The 23,537-nt window shown below is 43.4% G+C and overlaps 2 protein-coding genes across 4 annotated transcripts; one reads left to right on the top strand and one right to left on the bottom strand.

The window, feature by feature from the left end:
• LOC142109038 (epithelial cell adhesion molecule-like) lies at positions 1 to 8,586 on the top strand. 2 transcript variants are annotated; one of them, XM_075193047.1, is made up of 8 exons: positions 1 to 457; positions 3,296 to 3,542; positions 5,681 to 5,752; positions 5,854 to 5,914; positions 6,573 to 6,674; positions 6,910 to 7,092; positions 7,585 to 7,638; positions 8,268 to 8,586. In XM_075193047.1, the coding sequence occupies exons 1-8, from the start codon at positions 259 to 261 to the stop codon at positions 8,325 to 8,327; spliced, it is 978 nt and encodes a 325-aa protein (XP_075049148.1). In that variant the 5' UTR covers positions 1 to 258; the 3' UTR covers positions 8,328 to 8,586. The 2 variants fall into 2 exon arrangements, with proteins under 2 accessions (XP_075049148.1, XP_075049149.1); XM_075193048.1 differs by lacking the exon at positions 7,585 to 7,638.
• A 3,142-nt stretch (positions 8,587 to 11,728) lies between these two features.
• PSMC1 (proteasome 26S subunit, ATPase 1) lies at positions 11,729 to 23,537 on the bottom strand. Of its 2 annotated transcripts, none has more exons than XM_075192832.1 (11): positions 23,485 to 23,537; positions 20,147 to 20,200; positions 19,485 to 19,581; positions 18,153 to 18,277; positions 17,815 to 18,000; positions 15,787 to 15,915; positions 14,813 to 14,909; positions 14,538 to 14,727; positions 13,612 to 13,763; positions 12,520 to 12,674; positions 11,729 to 12,171 (listed from the first exon to the last, which is right to left on the bottom strand). In XM_075192832.1, the coding sequence occupies exons 1-11, from the start codon at positions 23,485 to 23,487 to the stop codon at positions 12,037 to 12,039; spliced, it is 1,323 nt and encodes a 440-aa protein (XP_075048933.1). In that variant the 5' UTR covers positions 23,488 to 23,537; the 3' UTR covers positions 11,729 to 12,036. The 2 variants fall into 2 exon arrangements, with proteins under 2 accessions (XP_075048933.1, XP_075048935.1); XM_075192834.1 differs by lacking the exon at positions 11,729 to 12,171 and adding an exon at positions 12,178 to 12,365.

The following is a 23,537-nucleotide window of genomic DNA, read 5'->3' as shown; positions in this document are numbered from 1 at the left end:
ATCTGCAACAATGTATCGCATATGAAGGGGTAGCTGAGTACAAATGTGCGGTAACCCGTAGCAACTAATTAGTGATTAGCTTTCATTGTTCTACAATGGGATACATGATGAAACATTTGGTGAGATATTAAATGTTCCCACTCTGTCATTGGACACATATTCTGCACACAGATTAGTTGATATTGATACAGCTGAGCAGACAGTGTGAATATATCATCGCCCCCCTGCAGCTATGTTCATAGTGATCCCTTTATCCTGATGTCTGACTGTCCTGCTCCCGCTACAGATGACGAATGCCCGGACGCCCTTCCTGCTCACGAGAACTGCGACTACGACGAGGTCTGTGAGGATTCTTTGTGTCAGTACAATGAATTTGTCACCTGTCATCTGAACCGCTGCGGGACGTGTGAGGCCGTGTACAGCGGATATGACAACATGACTGTCAACTGCAACCAATGTGAGTACTGAATAAAATACAATTCCTGCCCTTCTCTGTCCAGATAGTCCTGTAATAAGGCCACCAAAATGAAACCTATCTGGTGAGAATAATCAGGTTCAGTTTGAAGGCTTAAATTCACCACTGCAACAAGTTTCTTTTCAAATGGACCTATTACCTGCACTCTCGGTGATGTCACTGGTTCCTAGTGACTGGATAGGCTGCACTCTCAGTGATGTCACTGGTTCCTAGTGACTGGATAGGCTGCACTCTCGGTGATGTCACTGGTTCCTAGTGACTGGATAGGCTGCACTCTCAGTGATGTCACTGGTTCCTAGTGACTGGATAGGCTGCACTCTCTGTGATGTCACTGGTTCCTAGTGACTGGATAGGCTGCACTCTCAGTGATGTCACTGGTTCCTAGTGACTGGATAGGCTGCATTCTCAGTGATGTCACTGGCTCCTAGTGACTGGATAGGCTGCATTCTCAGTGATGTCACTGGCTCCTAGTGACTGGATAGGCTGCACTCTCGGTGATGTCACTGGTTCCTAGTGACTGGATAGGCTGCACTCTCTGTGATGTCACTGGTTCCTAGTGACTGGATAGGAAGCATTCTCAGTGATGTTACTGGTTCCTACTGAATGGATAGGCTGCGTTCTCAGTGATGTTACTGGTTCCTAGTGAATGGATAGGCTGCATTCTCAGTGATGTTACTGGTTCCTAGTGACTGGATAGGCTTCATTCTCAGTGATGTTACTGGTTCCTAGTGACTGGATAGGCTGCATTCTCAGTGATGTCACTGGCTCCTAGTGACTGGATAGGCTGCATTCTCAGTGATGTTACTGGTTCCTAGTGACTGGATAGGCTGCATTCTCAGTGATGTTACTGGTTCCTAGTGACTGGATAGGCTGCACTCTCAGTGATGTCACTGGCTCCTAGTGACTGGATAGGCTACATTCTCAGTGATGTTACTGGTTACTAGTGACAGGATAGGCTGCACTCTCAGTGATGTCACTGGCTCCTAGTGACTGGATAGGCTGCGTTCTCAGTGATGTCACTGGTTCCTAGTGACTGGATAGGCCGCACTCTCAGTGATGTCACTGGTTCCTAGTGACTGGATAGGCTGCACTCTCAGTGATGTCACTGGTCCCTAGTGACTGGATAGGCTGCATTCTCAGTGATGTAACTGGTCCCTAGTGACTGGATAGGCTGCATTCTCAGTGATGTTACTGGTTCCTAGTGACTGGATAGGCTACATTCTCAGTGATGTTACTGGTTCCTAGTGACTGGATAGGCTGCACTCTCAGTGATGTTACTGGTTACTAGTGACAGGATAGGCTGCACTCTTAGTGATGTCACTGGCTCCTAGTGACTGGATAGGCTGCATTCTCAGTGATGTTACTGGTTCCTAGTGACTGGATAGGCTACATTCTCAGTGATGTTACTGGTTCCTAGTGACTGGATAGGCTGCACTCTCAGTGATGTTACTGGTTCCTAGTGACTGGATAGGCTACATTCTCAGTGATGTTACTGGTTCCTAGTGACTGGATAGGCTGCACTCTCAGTGATGTTACTGGTTACTAGTGACTGGATAGGCTGCACTCTCAGTGATGTTACTGGTTCCTAGTGACTGGATAGGCTACATTCTCAGTGATGTTACTGGTTCCTAGTGACTGGATAGGCTGCACTCTCAGTGATGTTACTGGTTCCTAGTGACTGGATAGGCTACATTCTCAGTGATGTTACTGGTTCCTAGTGACTGGATAGGCTGCACTCTCAGTGATGTTACTGGTTCCTAGTGACTGGATAGGCTACATTCTCAGTGATGTTACTGGTTCCTAGTGACTGGATAGGCTGCACTCTCAGTGATGTTACTGGTTCCTAGTGACTGGATAGGCTACATTCTCAGTGATGTTACTGGTTCCTAGTGACTGGATAGGCTGCACTCTTAGTGATGTCACTGGCTCCTAGTGACTGGATAGGCTGCATTCTCAGTGATGTTACTGGTTCCTAGTGACTGGATAGGCTACATTCTCAGTGATGTTACTGGTTCCTAGTGACTGGATAGGCTGCACTCTCAGTGATGTTACTGGTTCCTAGTGACTGCATAGGCTGCATTCTCAGTGATGTTACTGGTTCCTAGTGACTGGATAGGCTACATTCTCAGTGATGTTACTGGTTCCTAGTGACTGGATAGGCTGCACTCTCAGTGATGTTACTGGTTACTAGTGACAGGATAGGCTGCACTCTTAGTGATGTCACTGGCTCCTAGTGACTGGATAGGCTGCATTCTCAGTGATGTTACTGGTTCCTAGTGACTGGATAGGCTACATTCTCAGTGATGTTACTGGTTCCTAGTGACTGGATAGGCTGCACTCTCAGTGATGTTACTGGTTCCTAGTGACTGGATAGGCTGCACTCTCAGTGATGTCACTGGTTCCTAGTGACTGGATAGGCTGCGTTCTCAGTGATGTCACTGGTTCCTAGTGACTGGAGAAATCTCTACGGTGGGGGCACACCTGCACTTTCTGCGCTCAGTGTGTAATTGGCACAGGAACTGACTGTTCATTCTCTCTTTATACCAACACAGCACCAGCTGTGCAGCTTAAAATTGATGCCCAGAAATTTCCGATATCTATAAAAACTGCACTGACTGTTCCTATAAATGTCCCACACATGCTCCATGTGCTTCTCCTGCTCCAGGTCAGACTCGAGGTGACACAGAAGTTACCTGTATGAGAGAGTCCTGGACATTCGGGGTGTTTGTTATCCCCCAGCCGTCGTTACTGTTGTTTCTGTAGATGTCACATTTCCTCCCCTGTGAACTCACCGTGTGGTTATTTGTTTCCTCACTTTAGTGACGCCTAAGTGCCGTCTGATGCATCTCGAAATGTTGCACAAGAGTCGCAGAGGGCGGAGTCACCCAGGGCGGGGCAGGGTGGAGGTGGACAACGTGTACGATCCAGATTGCGAGGAGAACGGAGCTTTCAAGGCTAAGCAATGCGATGAGGACACCAACCTGTGCTGGTGCGTGGACAGTGCGGGGGCCAGAGTGACCGACAAGACCAGCGATGACCCCAAGTGTGACAGACTCGTCAGTGTGCAGTGAGTATTATCTCATTAAATATTGTCATGCTTTACCCTCGTATTGTAGACAGTGTCACACATCCCATTTCTTTGGGTCTTTGCTAAAGGGTGAAAGGCAGCCACTGTGTTTGTCAGGTCAGTCTGTCTATTCTTATGTACTCAATAAGCAAACCCTGCCCATAAGCTGTGTGACTCTGTATTGGAAAGACTGCAGTGCAAATGTTTTTAAATAAACATTACTGCTAGAATTATTCACACAATCTACAGTCAGTTGCAAATGTTTGTGCACCCTAATCACATGACGTGAATCCTCTGCATGGTGCAGACTTTTCTAGCTCAGAAATATTCTGCTCCAGAACCCCAATATATAATAAATCCACCCCTGGCTATATGTATATTATATCTCCTATATATATATTAATGTAAATTGTTGCAGTCTTCTCTGTACATTGTTCTGTATTTGTGCCTCATTCACTTTTACATGGATATCTCCCAATCTGCTTAATCCTACACATAACCGTTATCTACGATATCCCAGAACTTGGCCCCATGAAGAGTATTATGCAGACGATGTGGGAAACACCATCTGTTACATAACTTTTATTTATTTTCATATTTTTTGTATGAAACCAGACTTCTACATTCATAACAGATTCCTGTCACCAGCGTCTTCTGCATTTAATCCAATTTATAGTATTTATCTGTATGGTGTCAACCTATTCTGAAGGGCCACATGTAGTCTGTGGTCATTTGCTGCACAATCAGAGGAAGGTCGGTAATTAGAATCATGAGTCAGGACCTTTGTACAGCGAGATTTTTGCAATTTGTTTTGTTTGCAGAGCAGTCTCATCTACTTATATAAGTGTACTTATCATGGTGCAAATTAATTAATTAAGCCGACCAATATCTCATTTTAAAGTGCACATTCAATATTATCTGCATTACAGAATTTAGGACCCAAACCTTTGAGATTTCTAGCTACTTGTCAGTTGCCATCTTCATAATTTTTCAGAAGTTCTGTTTGATTACTTTATATCTACATCACAAGACTGACATTTCTGAAGAACTAACATATAAGTCAAATCTATGCTGTTATTTAGGTTTTAAATTTAATTGGGAATTATGATATAGTTAGTACACTTTTGATACTCTGAATTTTAGGAATCAAAGACCATTTGACTTTTGGATTATAAGTTTTTTTTAAAATTTTAGGATTAATACTGAAGTGTTACAATATGTTTAATAACAATGTTTTAAGAAAAGTTTTACTATATGTTTTTTTTTATGTCTCTAATGTGAAACTACTGTGTATAACCTTATTTATTTTAAAACATACTAGTAGGTTAATTGACTGCTATCAAAATGTACCCTAGTCTACCTGTCTGTCTCCCTCTCTGTCTGTCTGTATGAGTCTGTGTGTTAGTGTGTGTCTATATTAGGGAATTTAGACTGTAAGCTCCAATGGGGCAGGGACAGATGTGAATGAGTTCTCTGTACAGCACTGCGGAATCAGTGGCACTATATAAATAAAAAGATGATGATGATGATTGTTGGCCTCCTTTTCAGCTGCTTGTATACCGTATACACATATATCTATCATGTTGTGATATATATTTATATTTCATTCACACTTTTGTTGTGTAGTAATCTACTCATTTGAATTAGAAAACCATATCTTTCACTTTTCAGGTCTTTACATAATAACCCAACTCTCAGGAATAAAATATTTATTTTTATTAATAGGTGAATTTTGGTCTATGCAGAACATACATTGTTCCATTAAAAAAAACAACCTGTTTATTGCTGTGTTTCCTACTTATTACACAAGGGGGCGCCAGTAACAATTACAGTATTCCATAATATGTTGTAGTACCGCTTACAACCTGTAGGGGGTGCTGATGCTACACCAATCAATGGCTAAATGTTTGCATAGACGAGTTTACAGCTACAAATGACATTTCAACAAAGATTATCACGAGTGGAAGCTACTTCCATTGTCAGCAGCTGTTTTTTTGTGTTACGGATATGTTTATTACCCTGATATAAGTACCTGACAGGCAGGTGCATAAACCCAGGAATCCCAAACATTCTGCTACTCACATCCTCCAGCTCCACCTCTGTGTATAGACTATTGATTTACTGTCATTGTCTTTCAGTCTCATTCAGATTGATTTCATCTTCAGAACAGAGTTTGCGCTTGTGAAAGGCAGCGAGGAGGAATTGCGCAGGTCAGTGACCTATGTACATTGTTCCATATTTGTCCCTGTAGTCCAGCTATGTGCATGGAACCGCTGGTCTTAGGTAATATACTTTGTATCTATATTTACAGGAAACTGACCAGTAAAGTATCTCGATTTATTCTCAAAGCTCCGCAGATCCTACAGGTGACTGTGAGTATTACAGGGGAAGTCATTTTTTTAACGTTCAGTGCTTTTAAATTTAGGGTAATGTCCTATAATCAGCATTAATTATAAAGTCAATGTTTTTTCCTCTGTGTTTTATTCAGAATCACTGTGTATAATGCGTCTCTACAAGAGCCTTGCACAGCGGTCAGGTCCTGCCTGGTGATATCACTACTTGTATATGGGATTAGACAGCCTTGAAAGCTATTCACAAACCTTGAATCTGGTCTGATCAGGGCCTTCAAACATAATACCAGCAGTTTAAGCAGAAATCAGATGTGCTACAAGTCCTATGCCCTAGAAGCCATCTTTAATATCTTGCACTGATGAGATTCAAAAAGAGCCAAACAGCCTTCTGCAGTTGGCAATCTAACTGTATCTAGCTTCTAAAAGGACCCCGGGCTTGTTCCCAAAACCAATCACATTTTTCTAAGGATATTTACTCTCTCAGTAGCTCTTCCTATCAGTCCCTGAATCCTGGATCTGGCTGTAGCGCAGGAGGCGGAGTCTGTCCTGTAAGCTCCTATAGAGCTGCTGTATTCAGTTATGTACAGAGGATGGACCCCCAATAGGAATTCCCCTAAATCTATTCGGAAATAACATGGGGCGATCCTATGACCATTGTACTGACGGTTGTTTCATGCAGATACACGAACTGTTACACGGAGTTACCATGAAATTATTTTCCACCAATGGAACAAAGGATCCAGTGGACATTGCTACAGTGGCTTATTACATAGAGCGGGACGTAAGTCGTTACTAAGTTCCTCTTACTTTCTGTCTGCGGCTTTTTAGTAGATTATTCATATTGAACCTTTCAAGTCAAAAGTAAACTCTGTAAGCAGAGCCAGTGTGCCATCTGCAGGTCAGCAGGAGGTACTGCGCCCACTGGCAACAAAAGAAACAAAATTGTTCCAATCCTATACAACGCTAATTACTAAGGTATTCTTGTTACATATTATTTACTTCTCGTCTTTTCACAGCTAAAGCAAAGTAAATTCACTCTTCCTGTGGATGGACAGAACCTGGAGGTTGATCCGGATTCTATCCGTGTCTTGTTCTTTGACAACGAACCTCCGCGGATTAACATGAAGTCCATCTCTCCTGGGTTTTCAGCCATAATAATTATCATCGCCCTGGCTATTCTCACCGGTATCGCCGTGACTGTGAGTATATCGTGGCCGGACTTGCCACTCATGTTTGTGTGGGGGATGGGGGTAATACAGCGGTACAACTGCAATTAGTATTTATATAGCATCACCATATTACGCAGCCCTTATTTAATCATTCACATCCTGATAGCATGTATGTGGACTATGGGAGGAAATCCACGGGAACACAGAGAACATACAAACTACATAAGTAGTGCTGTGATTGGAATAGATACCCATAGCCCAACTGCTACTATTTTGATAGGGGGAAGCCTGCGCTGGAGAGAACCCCTTTCTTATCTTGGGGAAAAGCACCAACACGCCCTACGAGTGGTTCCACCGCTCTCGGAGCTCTATACCCTTTGCTATATCTGAGCCTTAGAAAAGTACAGAGCACAGGAACCTCTTAGTCACTTCAGGTTAGACAGAGTGTGGATTTGCATTTCTGTTTCATGTAAATATTACGCTCCAGCTTTTATGGATTTTGTATTTAATAATCTTTTCCAGGTGGTGGTACAGAGGCGAGCACAGCAGGAGCGTACTCAGTTTGAAGTAATTGAGGTGAGACATTAATACTGCGGTATGGGCAGGACGGTGACTTAGTGGTTAGCACTTCTGCCTCACAGCACTGGGGGTCACGACCATGGCCTTATCTGTGATAAGTTTGTCTGTTCTCTCCGTGTTTGCGTGGGTTTCCTCCGGGTGCTCCGGTTTCCTCCCACACTCCAAAAACATACTATTAGGTTAATTTTTTTCAATTTGAATATTCCTGATGCAGTGTTTAACTCCAGACCTCATGCACCTCCAACCGCTCGTGTTTTCAGGGTCTCTATAATCATGCACAGGTGACTTACTCTACGTGGTGGGGTCAGTAATTATCCCACAGACAGAAATCCTGAAAACATGATCTGACCCAGAATATTGCATCACTTATTAGCGAATCTGCAATTAGTTCTGGATATTAGGCTGTTACTGAACCTAAAGATTCGGAACTAATCTGCTCCCCCCGGCTATAGCTCCCATACAACACTTATTTCTCCACCACTATAAAAAACAGCAGGGCTGGTACATATCATGGAATGGCTACATTGTAACGGAGGGAACACTGTGATACACACTGCATTAGTATTGTATAAATGAATAGCCGTTAAACTGGTGAAACGTCTGAATATTCTGCGTTTGTTCTGCAGGGTCACGAGCTGGAAGATCACCACTTGGCGCAGAGGGATGGGCTGCGCTATTACGATTAAAAACTAGAAAAAGATATTGTGTGTTATGGTCTGAATTCAGCGGAGTCATAGTCACAGGATCCACACATTAAACTGCCGCAAGTTCTACTGACCTGTCGTACAGAATGTTGTACCCAGAAGCCCCTGATGAAGCCACTGCCGGAGACAGCTGTAGCTCCAGATAATTATATATACTGTGCTCAGTTCTATAATGTAAGGTCCGTGTCCTCCCCTGACTAGGACACATTTACCTAATCACAATAAAACACCATCAATCTGCCTTTTTTTTTTTTTTTCCTTTTTTTTCCCCCGTTTGGAGAAAAATGAAAATGACCATAGAAGGTTTGACCAGTGGGGAAATTCAGCCGGTTCGCCAGAAAGGATACCTAATTTTAGGCTCGGTTTGGCGAACCGGTGACTGCAGACTGAGTCCACCCCACCCTCTTCATTGGTGGGGGGAGCAGGCCCTTTAAAATAAATAAATAAAAATACTCACCTGTCTGCGGCAGCGGCACTCCTCCTCCTCCTCCTCCTCCTCCGTCCGCAGCCGACGTTCAGTGATGAGCAGAGAAGAGTCAGCACAAGTAAGAAGACGCCGATAGAAAAGGTAAGTGAAGGAACGGAAGCAAGGGAGAGCAAAGGCAGCATGGCAGAGAGTGATGAAGAGGAGCATTACTGTGGCATAACATGACTCATTACAATCATCTCAATATTAGCAGCATAAAAGAAATATTTTACACACACACCTGGGTTTGACTGGATAACTGCGTCTTAATATTGATATATTATTGTATACTTAAAAACGGTCCTTAGGGCAGAGAACCGGTTGTTAATTTATTTGAATCCCACCACTGTGTCTGACCCAGCAGTTATTACCAGGAGAGGTTCAGCTTATTCTATCCTATTTAAGGAATGCCCCTATAGAGATTGGGGTGTCACGTGGTGGGTGGGATAAATCCTGGTATGCGGAGGATGCCGTGGTATGTGTGGGGCAGTCAGGTCTTGCCGACCTCTTCCTTCTGCATTTGGGGCTTTTCGTGCCTGCGGTTGGGTAAGACTTATTTCTATGGGTGTTATGTACAGGGGCTGACTGCTCATGTTATGCTGGGAAAACATTCAGGTTGTTTAAGGTTCTCTGGAACTAAAAGAGGAATGAAAATATATATATTATGGTTCATGTTATGTATACAGCAGTGTTTGCATTATAGGTAGTGTACTGTGATAGGCAGCTGTCTTTTTAGCTGCTTTAGGCCATGGACACACATAGTAGAAATCAGGTAACACTTTAGGGGCTAGATTTACTAAACGGCGGGTTTGAAAAAGTGGAGATGTTGCCTATAGCAACCAATCAGATTCTAGCTCAATTTGTAGGATGCACTAAATGAATGAAAGCTGGAATCTGATTGGTTGCTATAGGCAACATCTCCACTTTTCCAAACCTGCCGTTTAGTAAATATACCCTTATACCCTTAAGTGACTGAATAATGCATGGGTGATAGAAGTGCCACAGACTGGGGGTTGTGATCGCCCTCAGCGTAGCCAGAGAAGATAAAGGAAGTCAAGACCCTGTTAAGGAATAATTACCAGAGGGACAGGTCTGAGGACAGCAGGATTACTGGGCCTGTGGAGATCCAGCTTCTGCCATCTAAGCTGGTCTGTGAATCCTGAGTCAACAACGTAGAGATACAGCGACTGAGCTGTTATTTCCTGGATAAGAGAAGCAGCTGAAAACATTTCAGAGAACTCCCAACAAGTTGTCCTCAAATAGAAGAATGAAATCTCAAACAAGTCTGGACCAGAGGTCCAGGATCACTCGCTACCTACTGACGTCTTACAAGATCTGTCTCTTTCTAACGCAGAGGAATATATGAAAGACGCACATCTTGCTGCATGTAGTAGAGCAGTAAGGAAAGGTCTAGAATTACCCAAGAAAAACAAAATTTCATTATCTCAAGTTGAAGGAAAATATAAAGGAAGCTTTTCCTTGGTTGGATATTAAAGAAACCTTTAACAAAAAGAGAGGGGGGAAAAAGAAACAGGTTTAAAATGTCAAAACTTTACCCCATATTGTGTGCAGAGGTTATTTAGCAGGATAATATTCCTGTTGTAGATGCACCTACTACCCCACTAGAAAGATAGACAATATCTCCACCTTCAAGGACCTCATAGATGGATTAACCAGACTAGAGGATGTATCTGTACCAGCTTCATAGTGATGGTCACTCGCAGTTGAACAATGAATGAACAGCACTGGATAAGATGTTTATACCTCCACGTAAGCTAAAATATATTGCAGATTTTGGAGCATGATCTTGTAGAATTATCTGAGATAATGATGGGGATGATTTTTGACAGTTACACTCTGAAGGGCATTGCAGTTAAGACCATGGTTGGAAGATCCATAATCCAAGCAAAACATTTGTAAAATGCACTTAAAATGTATGGTAAAAAAGGTGCAATTTCAAGAGTAACCTTGAAGATAACAGTCAGACATTCAAGAGAGTTAAAGAACCAGGATTTATAAATATCAAAAATAATATTTTTCAGACATAATGGATCAGCACTGAAAGAACTATTCCCATGAGCTGGAAGACAACAGGCTCCAGGAAAGGTCCTTCTTACAGTCTGACCATCCTGATGAGCAAGTTGGGGACAGAAGAGATTCAGGATAACCTGGGGGAGTTCAGTAGTTCTGTCTGTGTAACACATCATAAAGCTGATGATGCTCGGACTCTATGTGGTCTCATCCTTATTCAGAAGGAACCACAACAAGCAAATTATCCTTCAGAATTTCATCCCACTGCTAGAACAGAAGAAAGGTGTCTCCTTTGTCTTTCTAATGAGAAAACCTGCAGGAGGTTCAAGCCAGTGACAGAGGTAAAAACATTGTTCATACAGAAATTCTAATTGGGAGTCAATATCGAGAGTCAGGCCATGGGCTTTGACGTTGCCACTTGACAATTTTAAGATACGAGTATATCTACATGCCCCAGTGGCATCTTATCTGGGGTTTCTAAAATTTGCAGTACAGGGGCGACACGTGGTGGCAGAGGCTCAAACATCTTTTGGCAAAAGAAATTCTGAAGTTCCTTTCATAAAATAAAAACAACTGTATACAGACCCTCCTTTGTTATTGCGAGTTAGACCCTATCGGTACGGTCATGATTATGAAGACCTTAAAAACTGCTGACCATCATTTGCTTCTCCAGGAGTCTGTTCATCACAGCAATCTCTGCCCTTTAGACTAGAAATGCAGAATGAAGTTAGAATAAAACACAGCATTAACCTACTAACTGGAAGGTGTCTGTCCTGTTGTAGGAGGAGCTGTAATATATGAGGTACACAGCAGACAATTCTCCGTAATATATCACCACCGCCTGTGTGACCTAAACACCGATACATCAACACAAACTGCAATAATCTGAGATTTACTTGATTTTATTTAACGCAACCTCCAGCAGACACAATAGGCCAACTGTCTGTCGGGAAACGGACTTGAGATACAGGATGGTCAATCTATGAACGTCCCACAACAAGACGGCAGATTCATGGATGAACATTTGTGTTTGTAGCACAGAAACTCCATCATGTCTGGGGATGGTGGGAGTAACAGTCCAACTGTTGGAGGGTACAGACTAAGGGCAACTGTTCCCCTCTACACATACAATAATATTCTCCCCCATCCAGTGAAAAAATAACCAAAGAAAATGAAAATATATAGAGCAAAAGCTTAAAGATAGAGCCCCTCTGGGGTGCCTTCTTGCTTCTTGTACAGGACGTTCTCTTTTGATTTCTTAAAGTCTTCGTTGGTAACTTTCATCCTACGCTCCCGGAGAGCCATCAGCCCAGCCTCTGTGCATATAGCCTGCGGAGAGAAACAGTGATGAGAATCAGCCCAGCCTCTGTGCATATAGCCTGCGGAGAGAAACAGTGATGAGAATCAGCCCAGCCTCTGTGCATATAGCCTGCGGAGAGAAACAGGAATCAGAGCAGCCTCTGTGCATATAGCCTGCGGAGAGAAACAGTGATGAGAATCAGCCCAGCCTCTGTGCATATAGCCTGCGGAGAGAAACAGGAACGGGATTCCACTATCACCACATTTCTTGCAGGAACTGTAAATCTCACACAGGAGTCCGTTAACTAAACATAAAATATGCAGCTTTCTAATGAATTCAGCATAATAGTAATATCTGAAATATAACAAGTTTCATACTTTGATATCTGCTCCGGAGAGGTCGTCTTTAGACATGATTAAATCATCCAGCGTGACGTCGGTGGACAGAGTCATACGGCTCGTGTGGATCTGGAAGATTCGTCTCTTCGTCTTCTCATCCGGCAGAGGGAACTCAATCTTTCTGTCAATACGGCCTGGATGGAAAAAGGTGATAGTTACAGTCACAAATATAAAGTGTTTCAGCAGCCAGCAAATAATATACAACCATCTAGTGACAGCCTGATGCCACCACCTTTATTTCTTTTATATAAATACCACATTCATTACAGGTCACATAATATTCTTCCAAATAAACTCCCATCAACCTTAGTTTTTACGTAAGAGTTACTAAATACCTTGTACCCCTATGTCTAACTTTGTGGGTGTCTGATAAATATGTTTCAGCATTAGGGGCTACTTGCTAAGGACAGGGTGGGGGACCCTGTAGGAGTCCTGGGCATCTCATGTTATTACTGAACTACATCCTACATCAGCCGCTGTTTAACAAAAGTGGAAGAACCGTCCTTACTGTACATTTTTATGAAGGTGGTGCACACTTCTGCCACATGTAACACCCTCCTGGATCCACACCGTAACCAGACACACAGATAATTGAGGGATGGGGTGCAGGATAAAAGTGGACAACTCCTACCAGCTTATAGCAGTCTGCAGTATATACAGAGCGCTGGTATGATCAGTGTAGATAAACGGTGGGCGGTATTGGTGACAGCACCATTAATAAACACAGGATACGGTGATAGCTCAAGAGGTCACTGAATGGACAGGAACCAATTGAAGCCCTTAATATGTGTTGTGTTCAAAATGCTGAAGAGTCTGAGCATTCCCCTTCATTTTTGGGGTGATGTGTACATTGTATCCAGCTAGTGACAGCGCAGCGTGAGGGTAGCAAACTAACAGCGTCAGACCTTGTACAAAGTACGGATCTGGTGTCTCTATGCTCTGTGAATTAGGTCATTGCATCTTGGGATATATTTGGGGTAGCACAGTGTATATTACTGGACATCGCTCAGTCTCTGGGGACCATCAGGATTGTACCACTACGTACAAGGGAAGGAACGAGTTCATTCATACCTGGTCTAATTAATGCTGGGTCTAGTGTTTCTATCCTGTTTGTGGCCATTATGACTTTAACATCACCCCGAGAATCGAATCCATCCAGCTGGTTGAGCAGCTCCAACATTGTTCTCTGAATCTCTCTCTCCCCGCCGGAGTTGGAGTCATATCTGTGGGATGAACAGGAGACGTGTATAATGCTGGAACCTCAGCTGACGTCAGGATCATGTCATTAACATACACACGTTACGCTCCTGATACAAGGGCGATGACGGAGGATGCAAACAGAAAACATAACAATTGCTGAAGAATTCTACAGAAGTGTGCGTGTGTGAGAAGCCAGGAGATTGGCTGATACTGACACCAGGCAACCAATCATAAAGAAGAACCCAGACCCCATCTGTAGATTCACAAGAGATCACAGATGTGTCAAAGGGTCAGAAATTAAAAACTCTCCAGCCACAAAAGTTGCAGTTGATATATAAGGTGTCAGGCACGGTTTTACTCCAGGAGCCCAAATACTCCCAATATCATTATAACATTTATCAGCCAGATTCATTTCTCAATCTATTTCTTTTAAATTACCTTTCTGTGGTCTACAAATGTATAAAGTATATCAGAAAATAATATAACCAACAACTAGGAACATGTATAAAATATGGGTTATTAAGATTATTCGCTGGTGGTACACAATAGTTTTCAAAAAAAATGAGAATTATGAGGACACAGGGAACCACAGGGTAAGAGACTTAATTTAAAAGTAAAATATACTCTGTATACTTGTAGAGAAATATTAATACAACACGTGAGGAGATCCATAGTTATCTGCATACTTTATATGCTTTATATTTTTGTATGTCCGATTTTAAAAATCCAAAATACATATTAAAGACAGGGAACGGTTAGTGGTGGTTGTACCGGGGGGACAGAAGTCCAGCTCTTACCTCTTTGTGCCAATGGCGTCAATCTCATCAATAAATACTATAGACGGCGCGTGCTCCTCTGCCACTCTAAACAGCTCCCGCACCAGCTTGGGGCCATCACCCAGGTATTTCTGGATCAGCTCCGAGCCCACCACCCTCAGGAAGGTGGCTGAGGTCTGGTTGGCCACAGCTTTGGCCAAAAGAGTTTTACCTGAGAAGATAAACAGGTCAGCTGAGCAATACGGGGATCAATAGAAGAATAAACAGACGACCAACTCGGGCCATGATGACTGTACCTGTGCCCGGGGCCCCGTAGAGAATGACTCCTTTGGGTGGTTTAATACCCATCTCTTCGTAGTACTCTGGGTGGGTGAGAGGAAGCTCCACAGACTCCTATAGGACACAGATCACACACTCAGTGCGGCAGTAAGATAATAGGAGAGATTCGATTGGCTGCACAGTGTCGGCCATTATGCTAAGGAATCTCCGCTCGGGGTGTGAGGGAAAGTGAGCAGGGATTCCGTCCTCAACATCAGTCATCTCCATGGACTTTTCCAGAGATACATTGAATCTCCCCAAATATTTTTGTAGCAAATCAAAAACACATCTTACAGTAAATATTCTGTATTTCTAGTGATGATGATGTGTATTGTCTTATTTTTGAAACTCTCTGTTCTCTCCTAATATTTTCTATATTTTTTTATTTATTTTTTTAAACTCTTTATTTTTGCAAGAACATGAGCTCCAAACAGCAGACAGTGACAATATTGAAACAGAAAATCCATAACATGTCAGTAGTTATATTTTTTATTTTGATTGATATTTATGTTTATGAAGTGATGTCTTACACAAATGCAATGTCGATTTGCTTCAAGAGGAGAAAATAAAATAAATATTTTTTATATTGTACAATTGAAAATTGCAATTTACTTCATTAGATAAATATGGATAATGTTGATATTAAGTGTCTGCTACTCATGAACTTCACACCAATGTGTAAAAAAATAAATAAAATATATATATATAGTGATTATAGTTTGGCCTCTACACTTTGTATCAGTCTGATCAGGATGGAATCACTGATAGTAATCAGCAGATATTTACCGTTATAGTATATGGGAAAGACACAAACATTATCCTTCAGGTCATGAGGCGCTGACAGTGAATACTGGGGTACTGGGGGCTGCTGTATTATCTGTATTATCATAACTATGTTTATAGAATCCTTAGTACATTAGTGCCGGTATCGGTGGGGAACGGACAGAAATACCTTGATCTCCTGAATCTGATTATCCAGCCCCCCGATATCTGCATACGTTTCCTGAGGGGCTTTCTCCACCTTCATCACAGTCACCAAGGGATCCGTGTCATCCATGAGTACCCCGATCACAGCATGAACCTGTGTACAGAACATACGTAGAGATACGTGAGGTCTAATGATCACACACAGATATGTGACCGTCTCTGAAAAGGAAACGGCTCATCGTCATCATCACCAAGTCCAACAAATCAATACTCCGAATGTCCATGATAGATGGAAAATAAAACCCCCTGCTATTATTAGAGTAATAGACCCACGGTTACTGTAGATAAGAGGTAGGAGAACCATGCTCTCCAGTCCCTGCATGCTGGCTCCTGTAGTTCCACAAAAGCCACGTCTTGCCTAATGTAAAAGAGATAATAACTGAGCAGCCCCCACGGGATGACCCTGTTCTGCAATGTACAGTTACCCCCCCCCTTGAGAATAATGAAATGATGCAGATACTGTAAAAACTCCAGCTGTTATCTTGCACCGAATGTATCCCGCATCTGACTGGGCCTTACTGTACACACAGCGCATGGGAGCAGCTTATAGACCGGTCAGTGACAAATTCTCTCTCCCTTAGCATTCAGTACAGGAGCAATTTGTATTGTAAGAGGTTTTACAGCGCAGATATCTAATACATCTAGTAGAGAACAAACACACAATTTATATACTGGTGATTATGGAACCGAAACGAATTTGTGCCATAAAATGACATAGGAGGGGTCCAGATGATGTAATATTATTTAGTAATAATGATGTGTACTGTGAACTTAAGTCACAGAGAAACCAGGATTTGGTCCATTAGGTGAAACCGAGTGATTTGTCCAAACCAGAATATTGCTGAAAGGCGTTTAAGATTCATCTAAATCCAATTTCAGAAACGGTACATTAATAATCAGCATCTGACATGTCGGGAACACTCGACTAGCTCACTCCCAGCACCAGGCCACTGATCCATTGTGACACACTACCCACTCCCAGCACCAGCCCACTGATCCATCGTAACACTATACTAACTTACTCACTCCCAGCACCAGCCCACTGATCCATCGCAACACTCTACTCACTCCCAGCACCAGCCCACTGATCCATCGCAACACTCTACTCACTCCCAGCACCAGGCCACTGATCCATCGTAACACTATACTACTAACTTACTCACTCCCAGCACCAGCCCACTGATTCATCGTAACACTATACTAACTTACTCACTCCCAACACCAGCCCACTGATCCATCGTAACACTCTACTCACTCCCAGCACCAGGCCACTGATCCATCGTAACACTATACTACTAACTTACTCACTCCCAGCACCAGGCCACTGATCCATCGTAACACTATACTACTAACTTACTCACTCCCAGCACCAGCCCACTGATCCATCGTAACACTATACTACTAACTTACTCACTCCCAGCACCAGCCCACTGATCCATCGTAACACTCTACTCACTCCCAGCACCAGGCCACTGATCCATCGTAACACTATACTAACTTACTCACTCCCAGCACCAGGCCACTGATCCATCGTAACACTATACTAACTTACTCACTCCCAGCACCAGCCCACTGATCCATCGTAACACTCTACTCACTCCCAGCACCAGGCCACTGATCCATTGTGACACACTACCCACTCCCAGCACCAGCCCACTGATCCAGCGCAACACTCTACTCACTCCCAGCACCAGCCCACTGATCCATCGTAACACTCTACTCACTCCCAGCACCAGGCCACTGATCCATTGTGACACTATACTACTAACTTACTCACTCCCAGCACCAGTCCACTGATCCATTGTGACACACTACCCACTCCCAGCACCAGTCCACTGATCCGTTGTAACACTATACTACTAACTTACTCACTCCCAGCACCAGCCCACTGATCCAGCGCAACTCTACTCACTCCCAGCACCAGCCCACTGATCCATCGTCACACTGTACTAACTCACTCCCAGCACCAGCCCACTGATCCATAGTGACTCACTTTGTGGTTCAGCAAGACAGAGCAGCCTGGTTCCAGCAGGTCTTTGTCCACAAAGGAGAGGATACTGACGTAGTGCTCGGATCCCACTGATGTGGAGACAATTGCGTGGTTATCATCAATGATCTCCTCTAAGGTGCCAACTGACATTGGGGTTCCTCGGAGGTCATCCACCTTGGACCTTTCCTCCTACAAATATAAATGAAGAGAATTTATTTCCAATAAACACAGGTACAATACCATCACATTACAGCTATCAGGTCTCTCCTCTACTGTATATTGTCTATGACCACAACGAGCCATTGACATGAAACGACGAAAACACAACTCCTCTCCTTTACCTCCTGCTTCTCCTCCAGCGGCTTCATCTGCTCCTGATTCCTGATGAACTCTTCCTCCATCAGGAGATAGTCTTTGATCCTCTCCAGCTTCAACAGCTTCAGCCTACACTGGGTATGTGGAGTTACTGCAGGATGTACAAGGAACTGAAATTAATGGATGATGGATTTCATGCACCGTCACAAACTATCCATTAACTGGAGATACGGAATAGCGGACAGAGGCCAAACAATGGCCCAGCTGTTAAATATTCGTTCATATAAACTGAATAACATACAACACTCACTATCTTTTATCACGCTGCTTATTAAAAATTGTTATTTTTTTCACCTATCTCCCCAAAGTAATGCTCATAATTACACTGAGACACATTAACCAGAGAATCAAGTAGCGTAAAAAGACGAAACATTGTGTAACAGGAGGTTTTCCACAATGGGGAGATCCAGAAAAGTAAATCAATTTATACAACAGTAACGGAACAATTAATCCAGAATAAAAGTTGGCTTATATAACACATATAGAGAATATATATATAAATTGTTTTGTTGGGGAGGTGTAATGTGATACTTTATACTTATCTGCACCACAAATGTCAATATAATATGAAACAGCTCAAACTCGTACAAGGTACGAGAACTAGGAATATGATTTAGTGGCTTCTCTATGTAAGGAGACTTGTGTATTAGGTTTATTGACCCGCAGCCACGTCTGCCACACTGTGGGGTACTTGTGTGATGATGAATGATGAAGAAAAACTAATCATCTTCTGGTGAAAGGTTTATAGGCCACAGAACAATGTTATTATCTCCACAATAGGATAGAACATATCCATGGAGATAGACAGCACTTCTCACGGTATAACAAGATCACCATTACAGTTTTAATGGCAGGTAAGTGTAGCTGTATGTTTACAATTGTGTGTGGTGTAAATGTATCAGTATTGTAAGGCCAATTTACAGCTACTTTCTGCAATTCTTGGACAATTTTACTTTTACTTAGTAGCAGCAATAACTAGAAGTGAGACCTATACTGCAGGGTAGAAGCAGAGGACCAGAGACTGATATCTGGTATTTGTAATGTGTGGATGAAATAAATAGATAACGGACCCCAGGTCCTGACTTTATTTTCTGGGAGGATCCTGTCCCAGCGTGGCCCTGGGGGGGGGCAACGATGCATCTATCAATAAATGCCCCCTTGGCACAACCATTAAGATAATTTGGCCTATTGAGTTTTAAGCCTTAAGAAGCCCCCCCTCCCCCCCCCCCCCCCCGCTGTGTGACACTGAGGGATCGCTGTGATAAAGTATTATCAGATCACGATAAATCAGAGCTTACCGAGGGGAAGTTTACTGGCGGCATCCGGCCCCTTTGTCTTCTTCTTCTTCTTCCCGACCCTGGTGGGTACTGGCGGCTCGTACTTCTTCTTCTTATCCTTACATTATACATGTAAATAGCAGGGTTATTACTGGAGCAATATGCATGTGCAGAGACAATGAACCCACCCACCTATCACAACAGACGGGAGCAGTATTATTGTGAAATTATTATAATACGAGGAAAAGTTATTGTGTCTCCATCACTGTTGGAGGCATCTATGGTGATCGGACCTTTACATCTATCAACTGATAACAGAGGGAGCTTCTCTGCTACCTTATGGTTGGAGAATATTTAAAGCTGCGCTACAAGCCAGGAAATTATTTCTCTGGTGTCTCCGAGCCGCTGCCCTGGGAAGGAAACCGTGATAGAGAACAAGCAAATTAATTTTGTTAACCAACGTTAAAAGCAGCAGGGGGGGGGGGGTTACTATATTTGAAAACTCAATGCATACATGAAGGCCCATATCTCTACAAGAAGGTGAATGGCAAACAATGATGTACTTATTTTATGCTACTATAGTAAACTGCAAATGGCAATTGGAATATATGGTTATGTTGTCCCACTATAGAAAGCCTCTATGGAGTAGAGAGCACGTTTTCGCAGACCCCCTCTGTACTCACCTTGTCGTCCTTCTTTCCTCCCCCTGGTCCATGGCTCCCACTCTGACTCTGACCCTGGAATAACACAGAATTAAATGAGCAGTGAATGGGGCTTCACACAGGTGTGTACACAGGGTTCATCGTCAAAATTCTATATAACATTTCTATGTATAGTAACAATACAGGGAAATATACAATTGACCCGTGTGCAAGCTATTTACATCTTTACGCTAATCACAACTTATGCTATGTGGGAATCACAACTTATGCTATGTGGGTGACACTGGAAACACCACGTAATACAGCGTTGTGCCAACACACCAGTCCAGCCAATACGCGCCGTGGTATGGAGTCTTCCAATGTCTGTAATTGCGCATGTGGGATGAAGCAACATTTGTCTACAACAATAAGTCACTCAACTGACGCCTGTTTGACTGTTGTAGAAAACCTGATCTCTGTCGTTGTTCCAGAATATCCCACATGTGCTTGGTCGGGTCCAGATTGCGCAATTGAGAAAGCCGTGTCATATGGATGACATCAATGTCATGCTCATCAAACCACCGGGAGACCACACGTGCTCTATGGAGGTCATCCTAGAAGACACCCCTCCCAAAATGAAAGAAAAGCTGTATCATGGGGTGAAGATGGTCACTGAATACCTGTCACGAGTTGCCTCTGGCTGCAGTTCAGCATCTCCTCCCTAGATACTGTTGTGCCTTCATCTGTTCCTGCCAGCAAGGGGTTAGATCTCCATCATGTGTTCTGATCCTAATCACACGTTTCTGGCCTTTAACAGATGGCATCTCCCAGCAGTCGGGGCCAGTTCATCAATTTGCTGCTGGTTTCTTCATGTAACTCCTGTGATCTGATCCTGACCTGCTCCCTGGTATATGACGCCTGCCAAGTGATCATTTCTCTGCAAGTATCCCACGTTTCCAAAGTGCATATCTTTATGCAAATACCCTGCTCTAGTGGCTAAACCGGGGAATTCAGTCTCCTTGTTCCTGCATTTCAACAATTATGCCTGGACACCAGTATTTCCTGCTCCAGTGGCTAAACCAGGGTCCTTGAACCTGTACCCGCAGGCATAATGTTGTGCATGGTCTCCAGCTTCCTAGCTAAACCTGGCTATCCTGACAAACCAGTACCTTCAGTTAACCCATCATGCCCGATATCCAATATCTCCAGCTTCCTCAGCAAACCTGGTAATCCTGGAATCCTGTTTCAACGACTTCTATGGACTTGTACCAACAACCTTATCATTTCCTGCATTTCCTTTTTTACCCTTGTGACCTGTGTTAAAATAAAACCACTTTGTTTCACTCACGCTTCTCTAAGTAGTCTTCATATTTGGGAATCCTGACAATAATATTAAGCAGTATTGTCCTCTCCCTCTTAGGGAATGACCGTCCAAACCATGCCAGGAAAAGGTGCCCACAACATGACGGAACCACCAGAACCCGTCACTGCAGGAAACAAGCACAGGACTGTAGTGTTCTATAGGTTGGTGTCACAGATGCACTCGTCCGGTTATCTAGAACACGATGGAGGATGACTTATATGACCATATCGTCTTTTCCGTTGCTCGGCAGACCGCTAGCTGTGCTCTTTGTCCCGCTGAGCTCACATATGTGCATTGCCAGGTGTGATGAGCGGTTTATGTACTACAACCAGACTATGATACCCTGCTCTGTGGCACGCTTGTTTTTGAAGAAACTGACTGCTCGCTGGTTTCATCTCGCACACTGTTAAAATAATTCCTCCCAAGATGTCTCCATGTATACAATATAAATATCCAGTAATCAACATTTAGCAGTGTAGATTCTGTCTGTGTTGCCATATAGTTTAAAAATCTAAACTTCATAATTAACCATTCTTTCCCTCCACCCAATGAAATAATTATCACACATGCTGCTAGACTACCTATCTTCAACTAATGTTCCCTGTCAGAGTATTATCAGACTAAATAAATGCAAACCACTGATTTGGTCCCAACACTGCCCCCCACCATATTGTCTTCTCTCCTATACCACTCTGCCTAATGCTGCTGTATAGAAGTTGTCTTCACCTCCTAACACCCAGACACTAAGGAAGTGGATTCAATAAACCGCAAAGTGCTGCTAGTCTTGCACAATGTGATCCTGCACAGTTAAGACAATAGAGGAATCTCCCCTCATTATTGATCGCACCCCTGAGGTGGAAGCAAAATTGTGCGAATATTTCACACCAGACCTCGCCGCTTTCTCCTTGCACGTTGCTTCGGAAGATCTCTTAGAACTGAATCTGCCCCTATGGCTGCTACTACTTATCCTGTGCCAAAAACTTTCAGCTGGAATAACATTTGAGTGAATGAAGAAAGAGGATGGGAGCAGTGGGTGTTGGGGTATACAAGAAACAAGAGGAACATGGAAGGGAGTCATGGGTACAGGAGAGACCAGCAGCAGTGGGCGACAGTACATCGGTGGGGTCACCTCTGACACAGGAGGACTGGGCAGAGCCTGTGACTGGAGAAAGCAGGTGGTAGGGAAGTACGGTGGCTCAGTGGTTAGCACTTCAGCCTCACAGCACTGGAGTCATGAGTTCAATTCCCGACCATGGCCTTATCTGTAAGGAGTTTGTATGTTCTCCCCGTGTTTGCGTGGGTTTCCTCCGGGTGCTCCGGTTTCCTCCCACACTCCAAAAACATACTGGTAGCTTAATTGGCTGCTACCAAAATTGACCCAAGTCTGTCTCTCTCTGTCTGTCTGTGTGTTAGGGAATTTAGACTGTAAGCTCCAATGGGGCAGGGACTAATGTGAGTGAGCTCTCTGTACAGCGCTGCAGAATTAGTGGCGCTATATAAATAAATGCTGATGATCGTAGGGAGAAGGGCAGAAGGGAAAGAGTGAGGGGGGAGCTGAGCTAATCATGAGCTTTACAGCTGTAATATGCAGGACAACAGGAATTTACCCTCCATCATATATATATATATATATATATATAGCACACAGAGAATACATTTTTCCACAGTATAATGGACTCACTACCGTCATCTATTTGGATAACTAACAGTATGAGGGGGGAGGTAATTACACACTTTCCTAATTAACGCTGAAATGACGACATTATATAATCTCTTGTACATAATACACATATTACATATAGTCACCTGTGTATTATACAGAGATCTATCACTATGTACAGCGCACAGTACACCGGGGGCTCTGGCAGCGGTATACAGAGGTATAACTCTATAACCCTATATACGGGGGTACATACAGACAGCGGGGGCTGGTATAACACACGGAGATGGAGATATATATTATATAACGTGCAGCCCCCGGTACCGCCGGTTCCGGGAGGAAAAGATGCCCACTCACCATGTCTGCCGCTCTGTTCCCGGAAATACGTCACCGGACGGAGCATCAGAGGG

Source organism: Mixophyes fleayi, chromosome 12, assembly GCF_038048845.1.
Source record: "Mixophyes fleayi isolate aMixFle1 chromosome 12, aMixFle1.hap1, whole genome shotgun sequence".
Classification (NCBI taxonomy): domain Eukaryota; kingdom Metazoa; phylum Chordata; class Amphibia; order Anura; family Limnodynastidae; genus Mixophyes; species Mixophyes fleayi.
This window is presented reverse-complemented; position numbering and strand designations above follow the sequence as displayed.

Bases quoted from the DNA above. Each gene is read 5' to 3' on its own strand.
- LOC142109038 (XM_075193047.1), top strand. From the start codon at position 259: ATGTCTGACTGTCCTGCTCCCGCTACAGATGACGAATGCCCGGACGCC. The intron at 458-3,295 runs GTGAGTACTGAA...TCCTCACTTTAG, and splicing joins GACTGTCAACTGCAACCAAT to TGACGCCTAAGTGCCGTCTG. The intron at 5,753-5,853 runs GTCAGTGACCTA...CTATATTTACAG, and splicing joins AGCGAGGAGGAATTGCGCAG to GAAACTGACCAGTAAAGTAT.
- PSMC1 (XM_075192832.1), bottom strand. The intron at 14,910-15,786 runs GTATTTCTGTCC...TGTGTCCTATAG, and splicing joins ATCAGATTCAGGAGATCAAG to GAGTCTGTGGAGCTTCCTCT. The intron at 12,675-13,611 runs GTATGAATGAAC...TTTTCCATCCAG, and splicing joins CCCAGCATTAATTAGACCAG to GCCGTATTGACAGAAAGATT.